This window comes from Panthera uncia (genome assembly GCF_023721935.1).
Source record: "Panthera uncia isolate 11264 chromosome B3 unlocalized genomic scaffold, Puncia_PCG_1.0 HiC_scaffold_1, whole genome shotgun sequence".
Classification (NCBI taxonomy): Eukaryota; Metazoa; Chordata; class Mammalia; order Carnivora; family Felidae; genus Panthera; species Panthera uncia.
Window position 1 is genome coordinate 2,766,675 of NW_026057582.1, and position 16,479 is coordinate 2,783,153.

General features: G+C 49.3%; 1 protein-coding gene and 1 non-coding gene across 7 annotated transcripts in view; both read right to left on the reverse strand.

Moving 5' to 3' along the window:
* The window catches only part of TECPR2 (tectonin beta-propeller repeat containing 2), a 105,646-nt gene that overhangs the window by 30,982 nt on the left and 58,185 nt on the right, over positions 1–16,479 (reverse strand). For 5 of the 6 annotated variants that reach the window (XM_049612103.1, XM_049612108.1, XM_049612106.1 and 2 more), the window contains 4 exons: positions 14,578–14,818; positions 13,766–13,855; positions 11,979–12,212; positions 3,876–4,024 (listed from right to left, as the gene is read on the reverse strand). In XM_049612103.1, coding sequence (XP_049468060.1) covers positions 3,876–4,024; positions 11,979–12,212; positions 13,766–13,855; positions 14,578–14,818 — 714 coding nt within the window. Of the gene's footprint in view, positions 1–3,875; positions 4,025–8,767; positions 11,114–11,978; positions 12,213–13,765; positions 13,856–14,577; positions 14,819–16,479 lie in introns of those variants that run through there. The other variant, XM_049612107.1, reaches the window with a different exon arrangement.
* Positions 1,788–1,860, reverse strand: TRNAQ-CUG (transfer RNA glutamine (anticodon CUG)). Its single transcript has one exon. It is a non-coding gene; the product is annotated as a tRNA-Gln (tRNA).

The window sequence follows — 16,479 nt, forward strand, 5'->3', positions numbered from 1 at the left end:
GAAAGAAAGAAAGAAAGAAAGAAAGAAAGAAAGAAAGAAAGAAAGAAGGAAAGAAAAGGCATCCAGATAGGAAAAGAAGTAAAATTATCTCTCTTTGTAGATGACATGATTTTGTACATAAGAAATCCTAAGGAATCCACAAAAAAGTTATTAGAACTAAAATAAGTTTAGCAAGGTTTCCAGATACAAGATCAATATACAGAAACTTATACTAGCAATGAACAAACTGAAAATGGAATTAAGAAAACAATTCCGGGGTGCCTGGGTGGCTTAGTCAGTTAAGCATCTGACTTCGGCTCAGGTCATGATCTTGTGATTTGTGAGTTTGAGCCCCACATCAGGATCTGTGCTGACAGCTCAGAGCCTGGAGCCTGCTTCGGATTCTGTGTGTGTCTCTCTCTCTGCCCCTCCCCAGCTTATGCGCTCCTGCACACACACACACTCTTTCTCTCTCAAAAATAAATAAGCATTAAAAAAATTCCATTTATAGTAGTCTCAAAAAGAATAAATGAGTTAGAAATACATTTAACAAAAGTAGTTAAAAACACATACTCTGAAAACCACAAAACTGCTGAAAGAAATTAAAGAAGATCTAAATAAACAAAAAGACAGCCCATGTTCATGGATTGGAAGATTTAATACTATGAAGATGGCAATGCTTCCCCAAGTGATCTACAGATTCAACACAATTCCTATAAAATGTTAGCATTTTTTTTGCAGAAATTGACAAACTGATCCTAAAATTCATATGGATGTGCAAAGGACCAGAGTAGAAAAAAACAATATTTTTTAAAAAGTTTGTATTATTTATTTATTTTGAGAGAGATAAACAGACAGAGAAAGTGGGAGAGGGCAGAGAGAGAAGGAGAGAGAGAGACCCAAGCAGGCTCCACACTGCCAGTGTAGAGCCCAAGGCGGGGCTCAAACCCACGAACTGTGAAATCATGACCTGAGCTGAAATCAAGAGTTGGATGCTTAACTGCTGAGCCACCCAGGTATCCCCAAAACAATCTTGAAAAAGAAAAATCACTTCCTGATTTCAAAATTTACAACAAAGCTAAGTAATCAGGACAATGTGGTACTGGCCTGATGACGGACATACAGATCACTGAAATAGAACTAAAGTAAAAAAGTCCTTCCATTTATGATGAATTGATTTTGACAGCCCTTCATGATAATTGAATCAAAAAGAACAAATGGTGCTGGTATAATTGGATATTCATGTGTATAGGAATGAATTTGGACACCCACCTTGTACCCTATATGAAAATTAACTGAAAATAAATCAAACATCTAAATGTAAGGGCTAGAACTGTAAGATGTCTAAAAGAAAATACAGATGCAAATCTTCAAGACCTTGGATCAGACAACAGTTAGCACATAACTCACCGAAAGCATATGTAAATCATGTATCTGATAAGGGTCTAGAACCCAGAATACCTACAGAACTCTTATAACTCAAGAATTTAAAGATAAATAGCTCAGTTGAAAAATGAGCAAAGAATGTGAATACACAGTTCTCCAAAGAAGATATACAAAGGACCAGTAAGTGCATGAAAAGATCTTCAACATCATTAGTCATTTAGGGAAATGCAAGTCAAAACCATGAGATGCCATTTTTACGCCTACTAGGATAGCTAGAATAAAAACATTGGGCAAGAAAAACTTTTTGGCAAGGATGTGGAGAAACGAGAACTCTAATACATTACTGGTGGAAGGCAAAATGACGCAGTCACTGTGGAAATCAGCTCGTCCGTTAATTCAATTTTATTTTTAAGTAATCTCTACGCCCAATGTGGGGCTCGAACCCACAATCCCGAGATCCAGAGACACATGCTCTACCGACTGAGCCAGCCAGGTGCCCCAGTTCCTTAAACATTTAAACGTACATTCACCATCTGACCCTGCAATTCCCTTTAAAGGTATCTACACATTCTATCAAATGGAAAACGTAAGTCCACACAAACACTCGTACATGAAGTATTATTCACGGCAGCCCACACGTGGGAACACCCTGAGCGTCCACCAACCGACGAACAGATAAACTACACATCTATTCACATGACGAAATATTAGTCACAAAAGGGAACGAAGCACTGATACATGCTACAATGTGCTACAGTACTTGAAAGCACGACGCTAAGTGAAAGATGGCAGAGAAGGCCACTTATTGTACGATTCCATTATATGAACAGACAGATCCAGAATAGGCCAAGGCATAAAAATAGAAGGGAGATTAGTGGCTGAGGGGGTGGGGGTTCCAGAAGAGGATATGGGCTACCTACCCACCCTACCATTACTACTCATGGGTATGTGATTTCTTTTTGGGGTGATGAGAAAGTTCTGGAATAGGGTAGTAGCAAGCGTTGCTCAACTTCCTGAATATACTAAAACCCCCGAATTTTACACTATGAAAGGGTGAACTGTAACTCTTAAAAGAAATAATATAAAGCTCTTAGAAAAAAAAAAAGGAATGTGCTAACAGCGACGTACCAAAGGGCTCAGGCAACAAGAGGGTGCCTCGCGTAAAGAGAACTTCAGAACGCCAACGAAGCGAGCTGCACGCTGGCTTGTCTCTGCTCATCACTGTGCACAGGCAGCGCTCAGCAAGGCCAGTGATGACAAACTCCCCTCTGCCGGGTGACCTGCTCCCGCTGCGCCACTGCGTGCAGAGAAGTGAGCCCGCATCCTCGTTCATCATATGTCACCTCACGTCTGCACAGCGCTTTCTGATTCACAAGGTGCCATCGGACATTATTCTACGCACCCTCCCCTTAACTCCATGAGGGAGGAACATCTACCAGTGGGGACGCGGGGCCTCTGTGGCCAGGACCTCGAACTCCAACACGACCTCTGGTCCAACCATAGGGCCTCCCAGCACATGCCCCATGTCTGCTGGGAGGACTGGAGGTCCTCAGAGATGGCCCTGCAACTTGCCCCTCGACTTCTATCACTCTGTCCCTGGGGGCTGATGATGCACAAAACATAGATAGTCATGAACGCGGGCCTTTACCCAAACACCTGATTTCCTGCCTGTCCCCATTTAAGCATTCTTCTGTTTAAGGACTAACCACTGTCCCGTTGCTGCCTCTGCAAATGGCAACATCATGTTTTTTCCAACAAATTCACAAAATAGGGCCTAGCAGGAGTTGGAGCAGATAAGTCACGAAATCACAGACCCCTATGTATACATTTTAAACCTAGTATAGGTTTAAACCAGGCCCGTTAGATCTTTAAAGGTAATTAAATAGTGCACTAAAATCAGACCCCTGCTTCTGTTATCAGTGGTGGAAGAGTCAAGTAGAAAAGAAAAACACTGGGAACATACGGTAAGCTGAAATGCTGTGGGGGTGGGGACGGGACACAGAACTCAACAAGCCAGGAGGGGTACTCACAAGGTGCTGACAAGATCTGAAGTGGCTTTTATTTTCTTTGCCGTACTTCTGGGTACTGCTTGATTTTATTCTTATTTATTTATTTATTAGTAATCTCTACATCCAACTTGGGGCTTGAACTCACGATCTCGAGATCAAGGGTCGCATACTCACTGGACTGAGCCAGCCAGACGCCCCTGATTTTATTTTGTTAAAACACAACGTTCGTTTTGTAAAGAGTCAAAATATTTTTATTCTGAGAAGAAAAAAACCTTAAGTGTTGGCTCAGATCATCTCTAACGATGCATTCGGCTCTAAATTCCGCACCTGGGAGAGACGGGTGAGCGCGGGCTGGGGGCGCGCCTTGCTCCCCGGACATGTGCCTCTGCCCCCGCTTGCTGGGGCGCGCACGCAGGCGGGGGTGGTCCCCTCCCCGGCACAGCGATCTGGCAGCTCCCGCCTTTAGGAGGGGCAGCCTGGTGTCAGTTAGGGTTGGCTTACCTGGACAGGCGGCTCAATCATTATCCAGGCCGGAAGCATCAGACTGGGATTGAGAGGCTGGGTTCCTACTCGGAAGTAAACTCCGCCCCTGGAATCACAGGCCCAGATGTGCTGATTTCCACACGCCAGGCTTGTCAGTTTTATAGGTCCTGCAGGCAAATGAAGGAAAAGGCCACACGCTAATTGCTTTTGTAAAATGACGAATCCTTCACTTAAATCTATGGACTTTGATTTATCCTTCAAAGAAAGAGGTGAGGCTGCTCTTGCGGCTGACCCTGTGGTCTAAGAACGCCACAGCTCAGGGGCATTTCCGAGGCCTCTGGCCGCCCTGCCACCGGCCAGGCGCCACTCGGCAGGCTCTCTGGCACCGGGCGGGGCAGTCAGCATGCCGCCGGCACCGGGCCCCGGGGCCGATAAGCGCAGGGTTAGTCCCTGCGTGGGCCCTGTCGCTAGCTTCATCACATCCGTGCACAGCACCGGCAAATTCTGCATCTGGGGAGAGGGCGCCCCTCTTTATCAGGAAATCTGGACCCGAATGAGAATTAATAATGAACTAAGCCCCGTAGAATCTTCATTTTTCTTTCTACATTTCTCTTTATTGATTAAACCAATTTTAAGAGGAAGGGAAATGGGAGGAGGCTCTCAAGAGAAATTACACTTGATTGATGGTCTATGTGGCCAAAAGCACAGCCTGGTTACAGCAATGGGACAAGGTGTGGCTAAGTGTGGGATGCCTCAATCCAAAGCCTGCAATGGAGCAGTGGCACGCAGTGATTATCGGCTCTGTCTCAGGAGGCCGTCAGGACTCAGACACAGAGACATTTGCCCAAGGTCCCAGGGTGAGACTGTGGCTAAGCCAGGAGGCAAAGGTCTGAACCCAGGCCAGCTCAGCTCCTCCACACCAGCTACCCGACCGCGGGGACTCTGGTGAACCCACAGATCTGACGTGTTCTGATCTGCCGGTTTTGACGGATGAACATACCCAGGTAACCGTGTCTTGTTGAGTTAGAGCACATTTTCATCCCCCAGAAAGTTCCCTTGGGCCCCTTCGAGTCAGTCCCCTCCCCTGAGGCACCCACGGGTTACGAGTCTGGTCTAGAGGTCCATAAAAACCACCACAGGTATGCGGTTTCTGGGGTCTGGCCTCTTTGTCTCAGTGACCTGTGTGCAGGATTCACACGCAGTGTCGCTTCTCAGGTTGCTGAATGTTGCTCGGCTGCCTGTCGACAACAAGGTTTACCCGGTCACCCAGCCACCCGGCCACCTGGCCACCCAGTGAGCACACTTGGGCCACACCCACTTCTTGCTATTAGGAGTAAAGTCGCTATGGAAGACTTTTTGTGGACGCGTTGTTTTTCTTGAATGGTACCTAGGAGTGGAAGTGCAAGGTTGTGGGGTAGACTTTCATTTGCCATTCTTTTTTTTTTTTTTAAATGTTTACTTTTGAGAGAGACAGACAGGATACAATTGGGGGACGGGCAGAGAGAGAGGGAGACACAGAATCCGGAGCAGGCTCCAGGCTCTGAGCTGTCAGCACAGAGCCCGACGTGGGGACCGAACTCACAGACTGAGAGATCATGACCTGAGCCGAAGGTGGAGGCTTAACCGAATGAACCACCCAGGCGCCCCTCCATTTGCCATTCTGCACGCCCACCAGCAGTGCAGGCCGGCTGCCCACACCCTCACCAGCACTTGGTCTTGGCACCCTTTCCATGTTGGCCATTCTGGGTGTGAAGAGGTAGTTTGTCATGGTTTTAATTTGCATTTCCCTGATAACTAATGATGCTGAGACTCTTTTAATGTGCTTATGGGGTATATCTTCTTTTGAGAAGTACCCGTTCAAGTCTTTTGCTCATTTTTCAAATTTAATGGTTTGTCTTTTGATGACTGAGTTAGAGGATTTCCTTGTATATTCTGGATACGAGTCTTTTGTCAGATATACGCATTAGGAGTCTTCTCTCCTAGTCTGTGGCTTGCCTTTTCATTTTCTTGACAGTGTTTTTTGCTGAGTTTTTTTTTTTTTTTCAACGTTTTTTATTTATTTTTGGGACAGGGAGAGACAGAGCATGAACGGGGGAGGGGCAGAGAGAGAGGGAGACACAGAATCGGAAACAGGCTCCAGGCTCCGAGCCGTCAGCCCAGAGCCCGACGCGGGGCTTGAACTCACGGACCGCGAGATCGTGACCTGGCTGAAGTCGGACGCTTAACCGACTGCGCCACCCAGGCGCCCCTTTGCTGAGTTTTTAAATCTGATGGGCCACCTTGACTTTAAAGCAGGGAGAAAAGGTGGTGCAGCTACGTTCAGTGGCAGTGCTCCTGTCGGTCAGCTCATAACTGTCCCTGGTATCAAACGGCAGACTATGTTTCTGCACTAAAACATACGGCATGGATCCTGCGTGTGGACATCTTGTCAGGTGGCTTCAGCTATGACACCAGCTTAAAAGTATTAACTGACCACTACACGAAAAATTCTCAGTACTTCTTTGTGCATATCCTACAGGTGGTTTTTCTTATACTGAAATAAACTTTATTTCTGCCTTCCTTAATCTTTTATGGAATGCCTTACCAGGGAGTTCAGATAGACTCCCTAGGGCTCTAACATTACATAGTGGAAGATTCGTACCGATCAAAATAAAGTACCTTCAGCAGTAAGTTACAGAAATAGCTGAAAAACGAAGGCTAATTTTAAAATGCTAAATGAAAATTAAGTTTATGCTGGAGTCTTCAACCTACCCTAATAGGAAGTCTAGGCAGTAGCTGATGGTGATGACGGTTACACGGTGACAAAGCCACACCGGGCCAGCAGCTCAGTGAGCAGTGACTATCAACACCGCCAACAGAACACGCGGTTCACACGTTAGGAATATTCTTTCAGAACAAAAGCAAAGGCTGCTAGAATATACATGTCAGTAAATACAATGGCTTATCCTGAAGACACAGGTCAAAGAAGAAAACGTTTAACAGAAGGGTTTTCTGCAGTTTTCTACCTCACAGAGGGTCCCCCGGCTGCCTGAACACAGAAGGTTTAGGAGACTGCTCTGCAGAGAAGGTCGGGACAGGTGGTGGGGACTACGGCCCTCCCAAACACTCCATGGTTCCCGTGCAGGCCCTTCCAGTTGGGCAGGGCCTCATCGTTAGCATGGACAGAGGGCTGTGGGCAGAAGCCGTCCCCTGCTGTAGTGACCATGACGGTGAGGCCACAGGCCCTCACTGCAGCAGAGGACACGGTCCTAGAGACTGAGAGCCAACTTTGTGGCGGCAGGAAAGCAACGTTCACGGTGCTAAGTTGCTGATACCTCGGGACTGTTATTACGCTGGCAGCCTGATGAACACAGACATGCTATCATTTTCTTGCCCTTCCCCGCTTTGTTTTTTCTTGCATTTAAAATAAGTTTTAATTACTTTCTTCAACAGAGGAGACATTTTCCCTTTAGGATTACTTTTAAACATATATTTTAGAACAAAAAGTGGCATTTATTTGGTGTTTTACTATTTATAAAACGCTTTTCTGCATAAACTACTGCCTACTATAATCCTATTTGTAACCTAAAGGCAAAAACTGACACTAAATATTTCCTCATTAAATGCTATGCCCAGATGAATCAAATTACAAGTTGCATTAGTTTGCTGACATTCCAGTGCCCGACATAATGCATATTTATGTGTACTGAGAAATGAAATGTTGTGAACATCTTAAATACCTGCTAAGTGATGCAAATTTTCTTCCCTAAACTAGGGTTGTAATAAATTGCAAAATTCCATTTTCAGTCTCTAAAACTGGGTTCAGTAGTCAGACATCTAAGAATTCTCTTAATTCAATCTCAAAGTAGCAACTGACCTGGTAATTTGAATAGGGGCAGAAGAGTGATGTTATGTCTTTAGAAAGAAATTAAAGGTAGAAATCACATTCATGACTTGATACTTTGCTAAAGTCATCCTTGAAACTGAAATTTCTGCTTCCAGTGTCACGGCTGGTTACGTTCCAGACTTTACAAAAAGCTGGTGCTGCCGGTGTGAGGAGGGCTGGATCACACTGTCAGCCCTGGGAAGACGGGCTTTCACTTTCCATGTTCGTAATGTCAGAATACTTATAAAGAAGAGGCCAAAACTGAAGAGAAGGACACAGATAAATCGCATCCTGACAAACTGGTGGCAGCTTGGAGGTGGATGAACTTATTAACGGTGAGGAAGGACATCTTTGTACCTGGCTGTTAGGCAGTTTTGCGATGATCAGTATCAAGGCCAAAGACAGGATCCGAACTCATATCCCAGAATTACTTAGAAATGGGGCTTACCAGTAATAACCACTTTCCCTGACGCCCTAATTTCCTGCTGTGCGTGGATGTGGCCAAGCACACGGTCCTCCTCTGTGTGCAAACGCCACAGGGTCAGGCTACAACGGCCACCGTACAGAGCAGGCGCAGAGCGTTCAGGGCGCGCGGTGGGAAAGCATCCTGAGGGGAGCACTGACTGAAGAAAGCTTGGGGCAGGGTGGGGGACAGTCTCGGCCCGAAGAAGAGGCAGAGGAAGGAAAGAGCAGGGAGGACATTCTAGGCCGTGGCAAGACAAGCATGGCCCGTGCACCAAGGGACAATGACCGGTGGCTGGAGGGACCACTGCACGAGGCCCGTGCAAGGAAGGCTGGGCCAGGCTGCGATGGCCCCCAGTGCCACCCTGACGCCGGGGCAGTGTGGAGCTGTTTGATGTTGAGGGTCCACCCCTGGAGCCGTCTGGGGAAGACGGATCTGGCAAGCGAGGGGGGGGTGGGTGGGCACGCCTGGCGTCATGAGGCGGTTCCTGCAGGAGAACAGGCGTTGAGGAGGGGCCTCTGACCCTGGCAGTGCTGGGAGAGAAGCAAGGATCAGGGGCTAGGAGACCCTCTGAGGTAGACGGAAGAGACACTGCTGATGTGCTGGCCGCAGACAGCCACAGAGGAGTCTGCCTTTTCCGGAAGAATTTAATGGGAGCAGAGGAGTGAAATCAGGAAAAAGGGTACATTTGGGAGAGAGGAGTTTCATCCTCAGACAAGTCCTCACACGCAGTCATACTCCTGCAGAGGCTGTGCCTCCTTTCATTGCTGTGAGCACCCACCACGGCCAACTTGTAAAGGAACAATCCAGGAGAGCCATTCAAGGCAGGACTGGTACCCAGATCACCACACTTTCTATTTCCTACTATTCCATGCGTGCTGCCCAATGACAGCCTTCCAAGGACACTCGCACGTCAGGCTCAGGGCAGGGAGCACACACTTGAACTCGAAATCTGCATCCCCCTGTTTAAATGATAAACCGCTTGACTCACCTGTTTGTCCCACAGGCTACGCAGACCACACCTGGAGAGAGCCCAGTAACACAGCACCTGGTGGTCTGTGCCAGGCTTTCACCGCCCCCTACCCCCCACCCCCTCACCTTGGCACAGCAGGAGGCCGGCACCACTCCCACATCATCATGCCCACCTCCCCTGCCCCAACACGCCGTCTACCAATTCAGGACTGCATTCTCCTACGTTCAAAAAATGATAAAAGGATTCTCTGTCCATCATTTCAGTGTCTGCTGGCAACCCAGATGAAGAAACAAAATCTAGAGCTCAGACCAAGAAAGGCACCAGGCACCAGGCACATGGCTGGACTCCCCCCCCCCCCCACCAGCCTACGGCGTGACGCAGCTAACGTTGGCTCGACAAGGACCCTGTGCAGGACACCTGCCCGAGAAGCTCACGTTTACGCAGGATGCTTCCCCGCATCACCTGTCTGCGGTGGGGACGGCTGTTCCCATCAGGGAGGGGAGGAAATGAGGTCCAAAGGGAACCCATCAGTTCGCCCAGGGTCCCAGAGCCTGCTCAGTGCGAGTTCTCTTAAACTGAGCCTCAATCCCTGCAAAGCTGAGCTTCTCCTCTCTGGAAAGAATGGCCGCCGCCCCAGCGAAGCTCACGTGGGCACCTCAGAGACCTGCGATCGTGCAGCTGGTGCCAGAAGGACTGGACTGCCCCGGAAGGGAGGCGGGAGCTGTGGGTGCCTGGCGGCCTCGGGCAGAGCCAGTCCCGCCAGCACAGCCTGGCACAATGCCATCCGCCCCGCATTCACTCCGGCGTGACGGCATCCTCTGAGGGACTCGGGGTGGGGGTGGGGGTGGGGGGATGCTGTGGGGAGACAGCTCTGCCCTCACCTGGCCTGTGCAGAAGAGCAAGGCCTCCCACAGTCTTCGGGATCCAGCGGTGGCAGGACACAAATCGTGCCCTGGCCTCCTCCAGAAGGAGCTGGTAGCATCTCCCAGACTGGTCTGGCCGGGGCTGCTAGAGAAAGGCTCAGGCCAGTAGGATCTCTGAACAGCAGCAAGGTTTCTGAGGACAGGCAGGAGGGCCACCCGTCACCAGCACTCAGGGCCATAAGCAGCCACAGCCTGGTCTGGTCAGTCACCGTCGGTAATGGTGGCTGGCAAACTCCCAAAAGCTGGAAGGTGACAGCCCCAGTGCTGGGATTAGGTTCAAACGACAGGGTAGGAGGCCAAAAGCATAAGTCATCAAAATGACCCTGGAACATTCCTATTTTTAGTATACATGCTGCTGAAGGGAGCATGACCCTGGAAAATTCTTAGCTTTAGAACAGAGTTTGCTTCCTCAATTGAGAGCCAACCTGCCTCTTTAGTTGACGTGGATGGTATATGGGGGTCTTGTTGGACAGAAGAATAATGACCCCTCTATATGGCACCTTGCAGGGGCCACTCAGGCTGAGACCAGTGGAGGCCCAGCCTGTTTCATGGGAGGGTGAGAGGCCCCCGGCGGCCGGAGACACAGCGGGGGGCTGCTGGGGAGGCAGGCAGGCAATGGGGCCTCCCTTGTTTTTTTCTTCTTTCTTTCTCCTTCTCTTTACGTATGTATTATACATATATGTATACACAAACTAATATTATATATTTTATTATATATAATATATAGATTTTAACATCAAATACATATCAAATACATATATATATATATATATAATACACAAACATATCTCAATATATACTTTTTAATGTAAGGTATTATATATATTATGTATATATTACATATATATATATATAACATAAATATATTTTAAGCAAACTCTAAGCCCAACGTGGGGCTTGAACTTACGACTTGGAGACAGAGTCGATGCTCTACCAACTGAGTCGGCCAGGCACCCCTCTCCTTTTTTTTGTAATGAGTACATGTGGTTGAATTCTCAAATATTAAATGCCGGTACAATTCAAGTTTACCAGCTACCAAACAAAAAACGCTGGTTGTCTGTTGACCAAGATGGGAAAGCGTATGGCGGGCGAGTGTCCCTAAGGCTCATGTGGACCTTCTAGGGGAGCAGCCTCCACCTTCAGACAAGTCTCTACTGTCAGACGAGCCACACGTAAGCTGCTGGTCGATCAAGAAGGTGCCTGGAGAATAACCTAACGTTGTGGGCTCACTCTATCATCTTGCCTCTTGGAATACAAATGACTTATTTATAAGCGGCATCGTGCGCCCCGCAGCCCTCGAGGGGAGGCTCAAGAGAAGAGCCACCGTCAGGAGATGCACGTCATCCCCTCAGTCTGCCCGAGAAAGAAAGGACACCCGCTCGTGGGACACTATTCTAGCTGCAGAAGAGACAGGCACACGGGTGCTGACGCAAGACCTGAAGGACACAAAGCCACGCGCCATGCTGAGCGGGAGCGCCAAGTTCTGGTGGCAACACCTGCTCTGAGCAGGTGCTCCTTCTGGGCTCCGCAAGCGCTGCAAAGCCGGAAGGGGTGAGGAGGCTCCCCGTAAAAGGACGAGGCCCATTTAATCTGCACGAGGGGCTAATCAATGTCCTAAAATCCAGCAACCTACACAATGTCCTATAAGAATTCACACAAACCGAGAGGTGCCCGTGTGGCTCAGTCGGTTAAGCGTCCGACTCTTGATTTTGGCTCAGGTCGTGATCTCAAGGTTTGTGGCATCGAGCCCTGCGTCAGGATCTGCGCTGACAGCATGGAGCCTGCTTGGCACTCTCTCTCTCCTTTCCCCACCTGTCTGCCCTTCCCCGGCTTTCTGTCTCCAGTAAGTAAACATTAAAAGCCAAAGAATTCCCACAAGTTGACCACGGGGGCCTACCTAGCTGGGAAAGGTCCAGCCTCGTCCAGTGCATGCCTGTGGGGCAGCTCTTGGACAGCGTCCGGATGAACACCTGGCCGAGGCTGTCCAGGGCCCACAGGGCGTCCTGGCAGGCGGCGTAAGCCCTCATCTCGGCGTCGGGAGGCAGCTGCACCGTGGAGGGGCGGGACTGAGCGTTCTGGGCGCTGACGCTGCACAGGTCCTTGCTGCTCTGGCACAGCCACAAGGAACTTCCTGCGGAAAAGGTTCATGTTCGTCACTGGAGAAACGCACAAGGCACCCCGGCCTCTGGGCAGGTGACACCCGACAGCTCCCAGCGCGGCTGCGCAGCAGGCTCGCTCTGTGTGCTTTACGTCAGAGGTCACAGGCGCACCCCATGGCCAGCCAGTTAAGAGACAAGCCTGAGATGTTCTAAAGGGAGGAAAGAAAGCAGGGCTTATGAGATCTGATGAAGGCTACAAAGTGGGCTCAGTGGCTCCGACCTTGGACGTTCTGTAAGGGCTGGAGAGTCTTTGATTTGGCTGTGCCTGGCGCTCTGGAGGGAGGGACATCAGCGATTCCTCAGAAGGACGGAACCAAAGCTCCCTTAGTCTTGTCTTGGTGGAGGGGGTGGGCGGGCAGGGAGGCTTGGGAAGCCGGAGGGCCTCCTCTCCTCCCCAGCCTCTCCTCAAAATTTACCCTCTCTTCCTCCCCACCACTGGTACAGTCCTTCAGGCTTAACAGGTTCAGTTTAAAATGCAGACAACCTCTGGGAAAGTCAGAACCTCCGTGAGAACATATTGTCTAAAACCTGTGGCCAGATGGGTTTAAGAATTCAAGTATTTTTGGGTTTTGAATACCTAAGGTTTTGGGCATGCCACAAATTTAAGTAACAGCCTCAGGGAGCCAGGCAGCCATGAAACGCAGTACTGTTCCTGCCACAGGCCTAACTGGTGGCAGAAATAAGCAGCCTCACGTCGGGTTCAGGTCAGGTTTTGTTGCCAAATGAATTTGTGCCAATCTCAGGAGAGAACCCATGCTTTTTGGAGCTTACAGATTTCAGAACCGTGGTCAGAGTGATCAGGCAAGAAAACATTTTACTGTACGGACAAGTTAGCCAAATCCTAGTGGGACTAACGGCTTGACTACCCAGCTGTCTTGTCTGGACCACAGGCTTCTCGGCATCTGCCCGTCCCGCCCCCGGGGCGATCCTAGAAGGAGCCTTCTGCCACTTCCCAGCGGGGCTACCTGACTGCCCCGGCTCTCAGCTCCCTGGGCAGCTGCACTGCCTCTCCCAGCTCCAAACCCTGCGCTCTGGGAGGGAGGGGTGCCCTGAGTGGAGCTGCAGGAGGTCTGCCTCTGCAGGGGAGGCCTGCCCTAACACGGCACAACTAGCCGGAGGCTGAAAACCAGACTGAAAGAGGTTACCAGGAGGTGACAGAAGACTTCCCAAGGGGAAACGGGAAGACACCCAGAGAAGCCTGGTGCCCGCTGGCTGCAGTGCTCTGGACCCTGACATGTCGCTGGGAGTCTCCAGCTATGGCTCTGGTGGGACACCAATTGTTTCTCTCCTTTGAAATGGCGTTTTGCCTGTGGACTCACTCGATGTCTCCACACTAGACCCTCTCTCCTGGTCAGGCCTATCCAGCTTCGGGGGCCTTGGCTCAGCCGACAACGGATGCTTGTCCGTGAAGCCACTGTACCATCTCTGAGGCCTACCCAGCCACACGCCATCGCAGCAAGGCCATGGTCAGACCATGGCTTTCACCTTGCAACAGCCAACCCATGCACTACATTTCTCAACCAACCTTCCTTTGTGGGAGCAGTGGAAGCCAGCACAAAGGCCCATTTTGTTGCAGAAGCTGTCCCTCGGGGAACAACATTATTCCAGTAAGTGCCTAGAAAGAATACGAAGTGTGTTAAAGAAAGAAGAAAACACACACACACCAAAGCTCTGGTTCGGGACAACTGGTTTTCAAACCTCTTACAGCTAATTCTAGAGTGCCCTTAGATTAGGAGGTCCACACCAGTGCTGTGAGGCCAGTCCCTTGTTTTCCTTTCTATGCTGACAAGCAGAGCCCAGTCCCGCCCAGGGTCAGCTGGGCGGGTGGGCGGGTGAGATGTGCAGAGGGAGGTGAGCTGGAAAAAATGCACAAAGCTGGGCTTCACTCATAGAAACGAAGTCCTCGTGGGTACACGTGGATTCTTAACGACACTCACAGATCTCGTCAGAGCCTTCATTCCCCACAGTGAAAGAACTTTTCCTCTAGTAAATGGACTATTCTGTCTTGCTGAGCACTGTAGTTTGGGTGCGCTTTTTCATTTGAATGTGGAATTATGAACATAAAAATGAGCTCCATCTGCCGTTTCTATATCATCACAGATTCCCAGTAGAAACTGATCACACACCAGCCAAATGCTGGTACCCAAGTTGCAGGAACGACAGATTAAAAAAAAAGGAAACTGATACAAAGCATAAAGAACGCCTCCGTCACAAACACTTCACACACTGGCACCAAATTATCTTCTGAAGTTGAGATCTTAAAGCTTTTGTTTCAATGCTGGCTTTAAAGTGAAGCTGCCAATCAAGTCAACGTAAAAAGACAAGTAATTCACCCACCGATGAGATTTCCTTTAGCGACATGGAATTCGTTCTTGCCTGAGGAGATCCAGACGCCACTGTTGTTGACCCCGAGAAGGCTTGGCTGGCACTGAAGCTGCTGAGACCAAAAGGCCATGCGCAGTTTATCTGCCACCTTTTCGACGGGCACCTGGGCTGCGGTGGCCACCGAGTGCGTGGCATGGATTATGGTCTGGAATAAGCTGCACTGGTCGAACACCACGTAGTCTGTGATGCTCACCTGGAGGGGACGGAAAGACACCCTGCTCTCAGCGGTCACAAGCGCCCTACCCCTGTGCACGGACAGTGAGGCTCGGCCCTCGTGCGGCAACACCTGACACACGTGTGCACGTGCCCACCGTGTCAGCACCAAAGCAAGGCCGGCAGGACGCTACCAGACCACCAGCTGCAGCTAATTCTGAGGGTCGGATTTAGAGGGATGGCAGAAAACGTCCCCTTCTGTTTTCTACGTTTTCATAGAATATGGACCGTCACAACAGCATGTATTACTGTTGTGATTACCTGTGACCCCCTCAGGCCCCCAAAGCCTTTTATTCTAATCAGTGAGAATGGGTGATTTTGCTTTCAAAGTTAGGTATTTCCAACAGACAACAGTGTGCGGTCCTCAGAATCACAACACGGGTTAAACGAGGTATTGTAAGTAGGGTTACGGTCTAGACTAGGACTGTCAGTAATTACACCAGTTCAACAGCACGAGCTGGGACTGCCCTGGACGTGAAGGGCACACCCTGGTTCACGTGTGCAAGCTGCTTCTCTAACATTCCCGAAAGACACTCTCCAGGGCGCCTCTGGGGAGAGCCTCTCCCTGTTCGGCAGCTCTGGTTGTGAGAAAGTTCTTTCTAAGATGGTCAAAATCTGATTCCCTGTGACTGTCACGTATACGTCTGCCCCCGTCGAGCTGGATTATAGAGAATGTCGCTCCCCTACTCCGAGGACAGCCTTGTGCAGGCCACGTTCCCAGGTCACACACGATCGAGTGAAAGGGACGTCGTTTATCATAGGGAACTTAATTTATAATAAACAAAAGCAAACAAAAAGGGAATTACCGCAACACTCGGTACTTAAGTGTACAAATCCGCTTTTTTCCAAATCCATGGAAGGAGGAGCCGCCGCCCTAACTGAAGTTTAAGTGAACATCAGACCACATCAGGACCCCGCGGCCCCACTTCCTACTGGCGGCAAGCGCTCCGCCAGCCCGGCTGGGTGGTCTCCCTCGCAGCCCACAGAACGCTGGGCACCCAGCTCCGGGGTTCACGACGCACACTGCTGTGTGCCGGCCCAGCGAGCTCTGTTCTTCCTTGGGAGTGCACACGCCAAGGCCACGCAGCGAGTCTGTGACAGACCGCCTTAGCACCCCACACTTGCAGATAAGCAAGATGCACATTAAAAAAAAGAAAGGTTTAGCAGCCAAACATAAAGCTGGCTCTAGAGCTACAGAGCAATCAGTCTTACGGTAATTAGAACAACTACGCTTCCAAATACCTCGTAGGGGATTCTGTCGAATTAAAGTTCTCTAAAGATAAGGTTCTCAATATTACGGTAAATGGTATCTAACTTTATGTTATTTAAAAATGGAATTGGGTACATATATACATGAGAGACAGAGTGTGTGTGTGTGTGTGTGTGTGTGTGTGTGTGTATATATAACCATACAACACAGTTACAAGCATGGAGAGGATATTTTAAAATCACTTGTACGACTTCTCAGGTAGTATCTGGCATATCAAATTAGAGACATACGTACACATATACTTATTCATTAAATAGCAAACACAACTTATTTTTCACATTCTCATTCAAAAGACCTAAGCGCCACTAATGAAAGAACTGCCTTCAACACAGCAAGTCTGAGGCAACAATAAAACCTGAACTTGGTTTTAT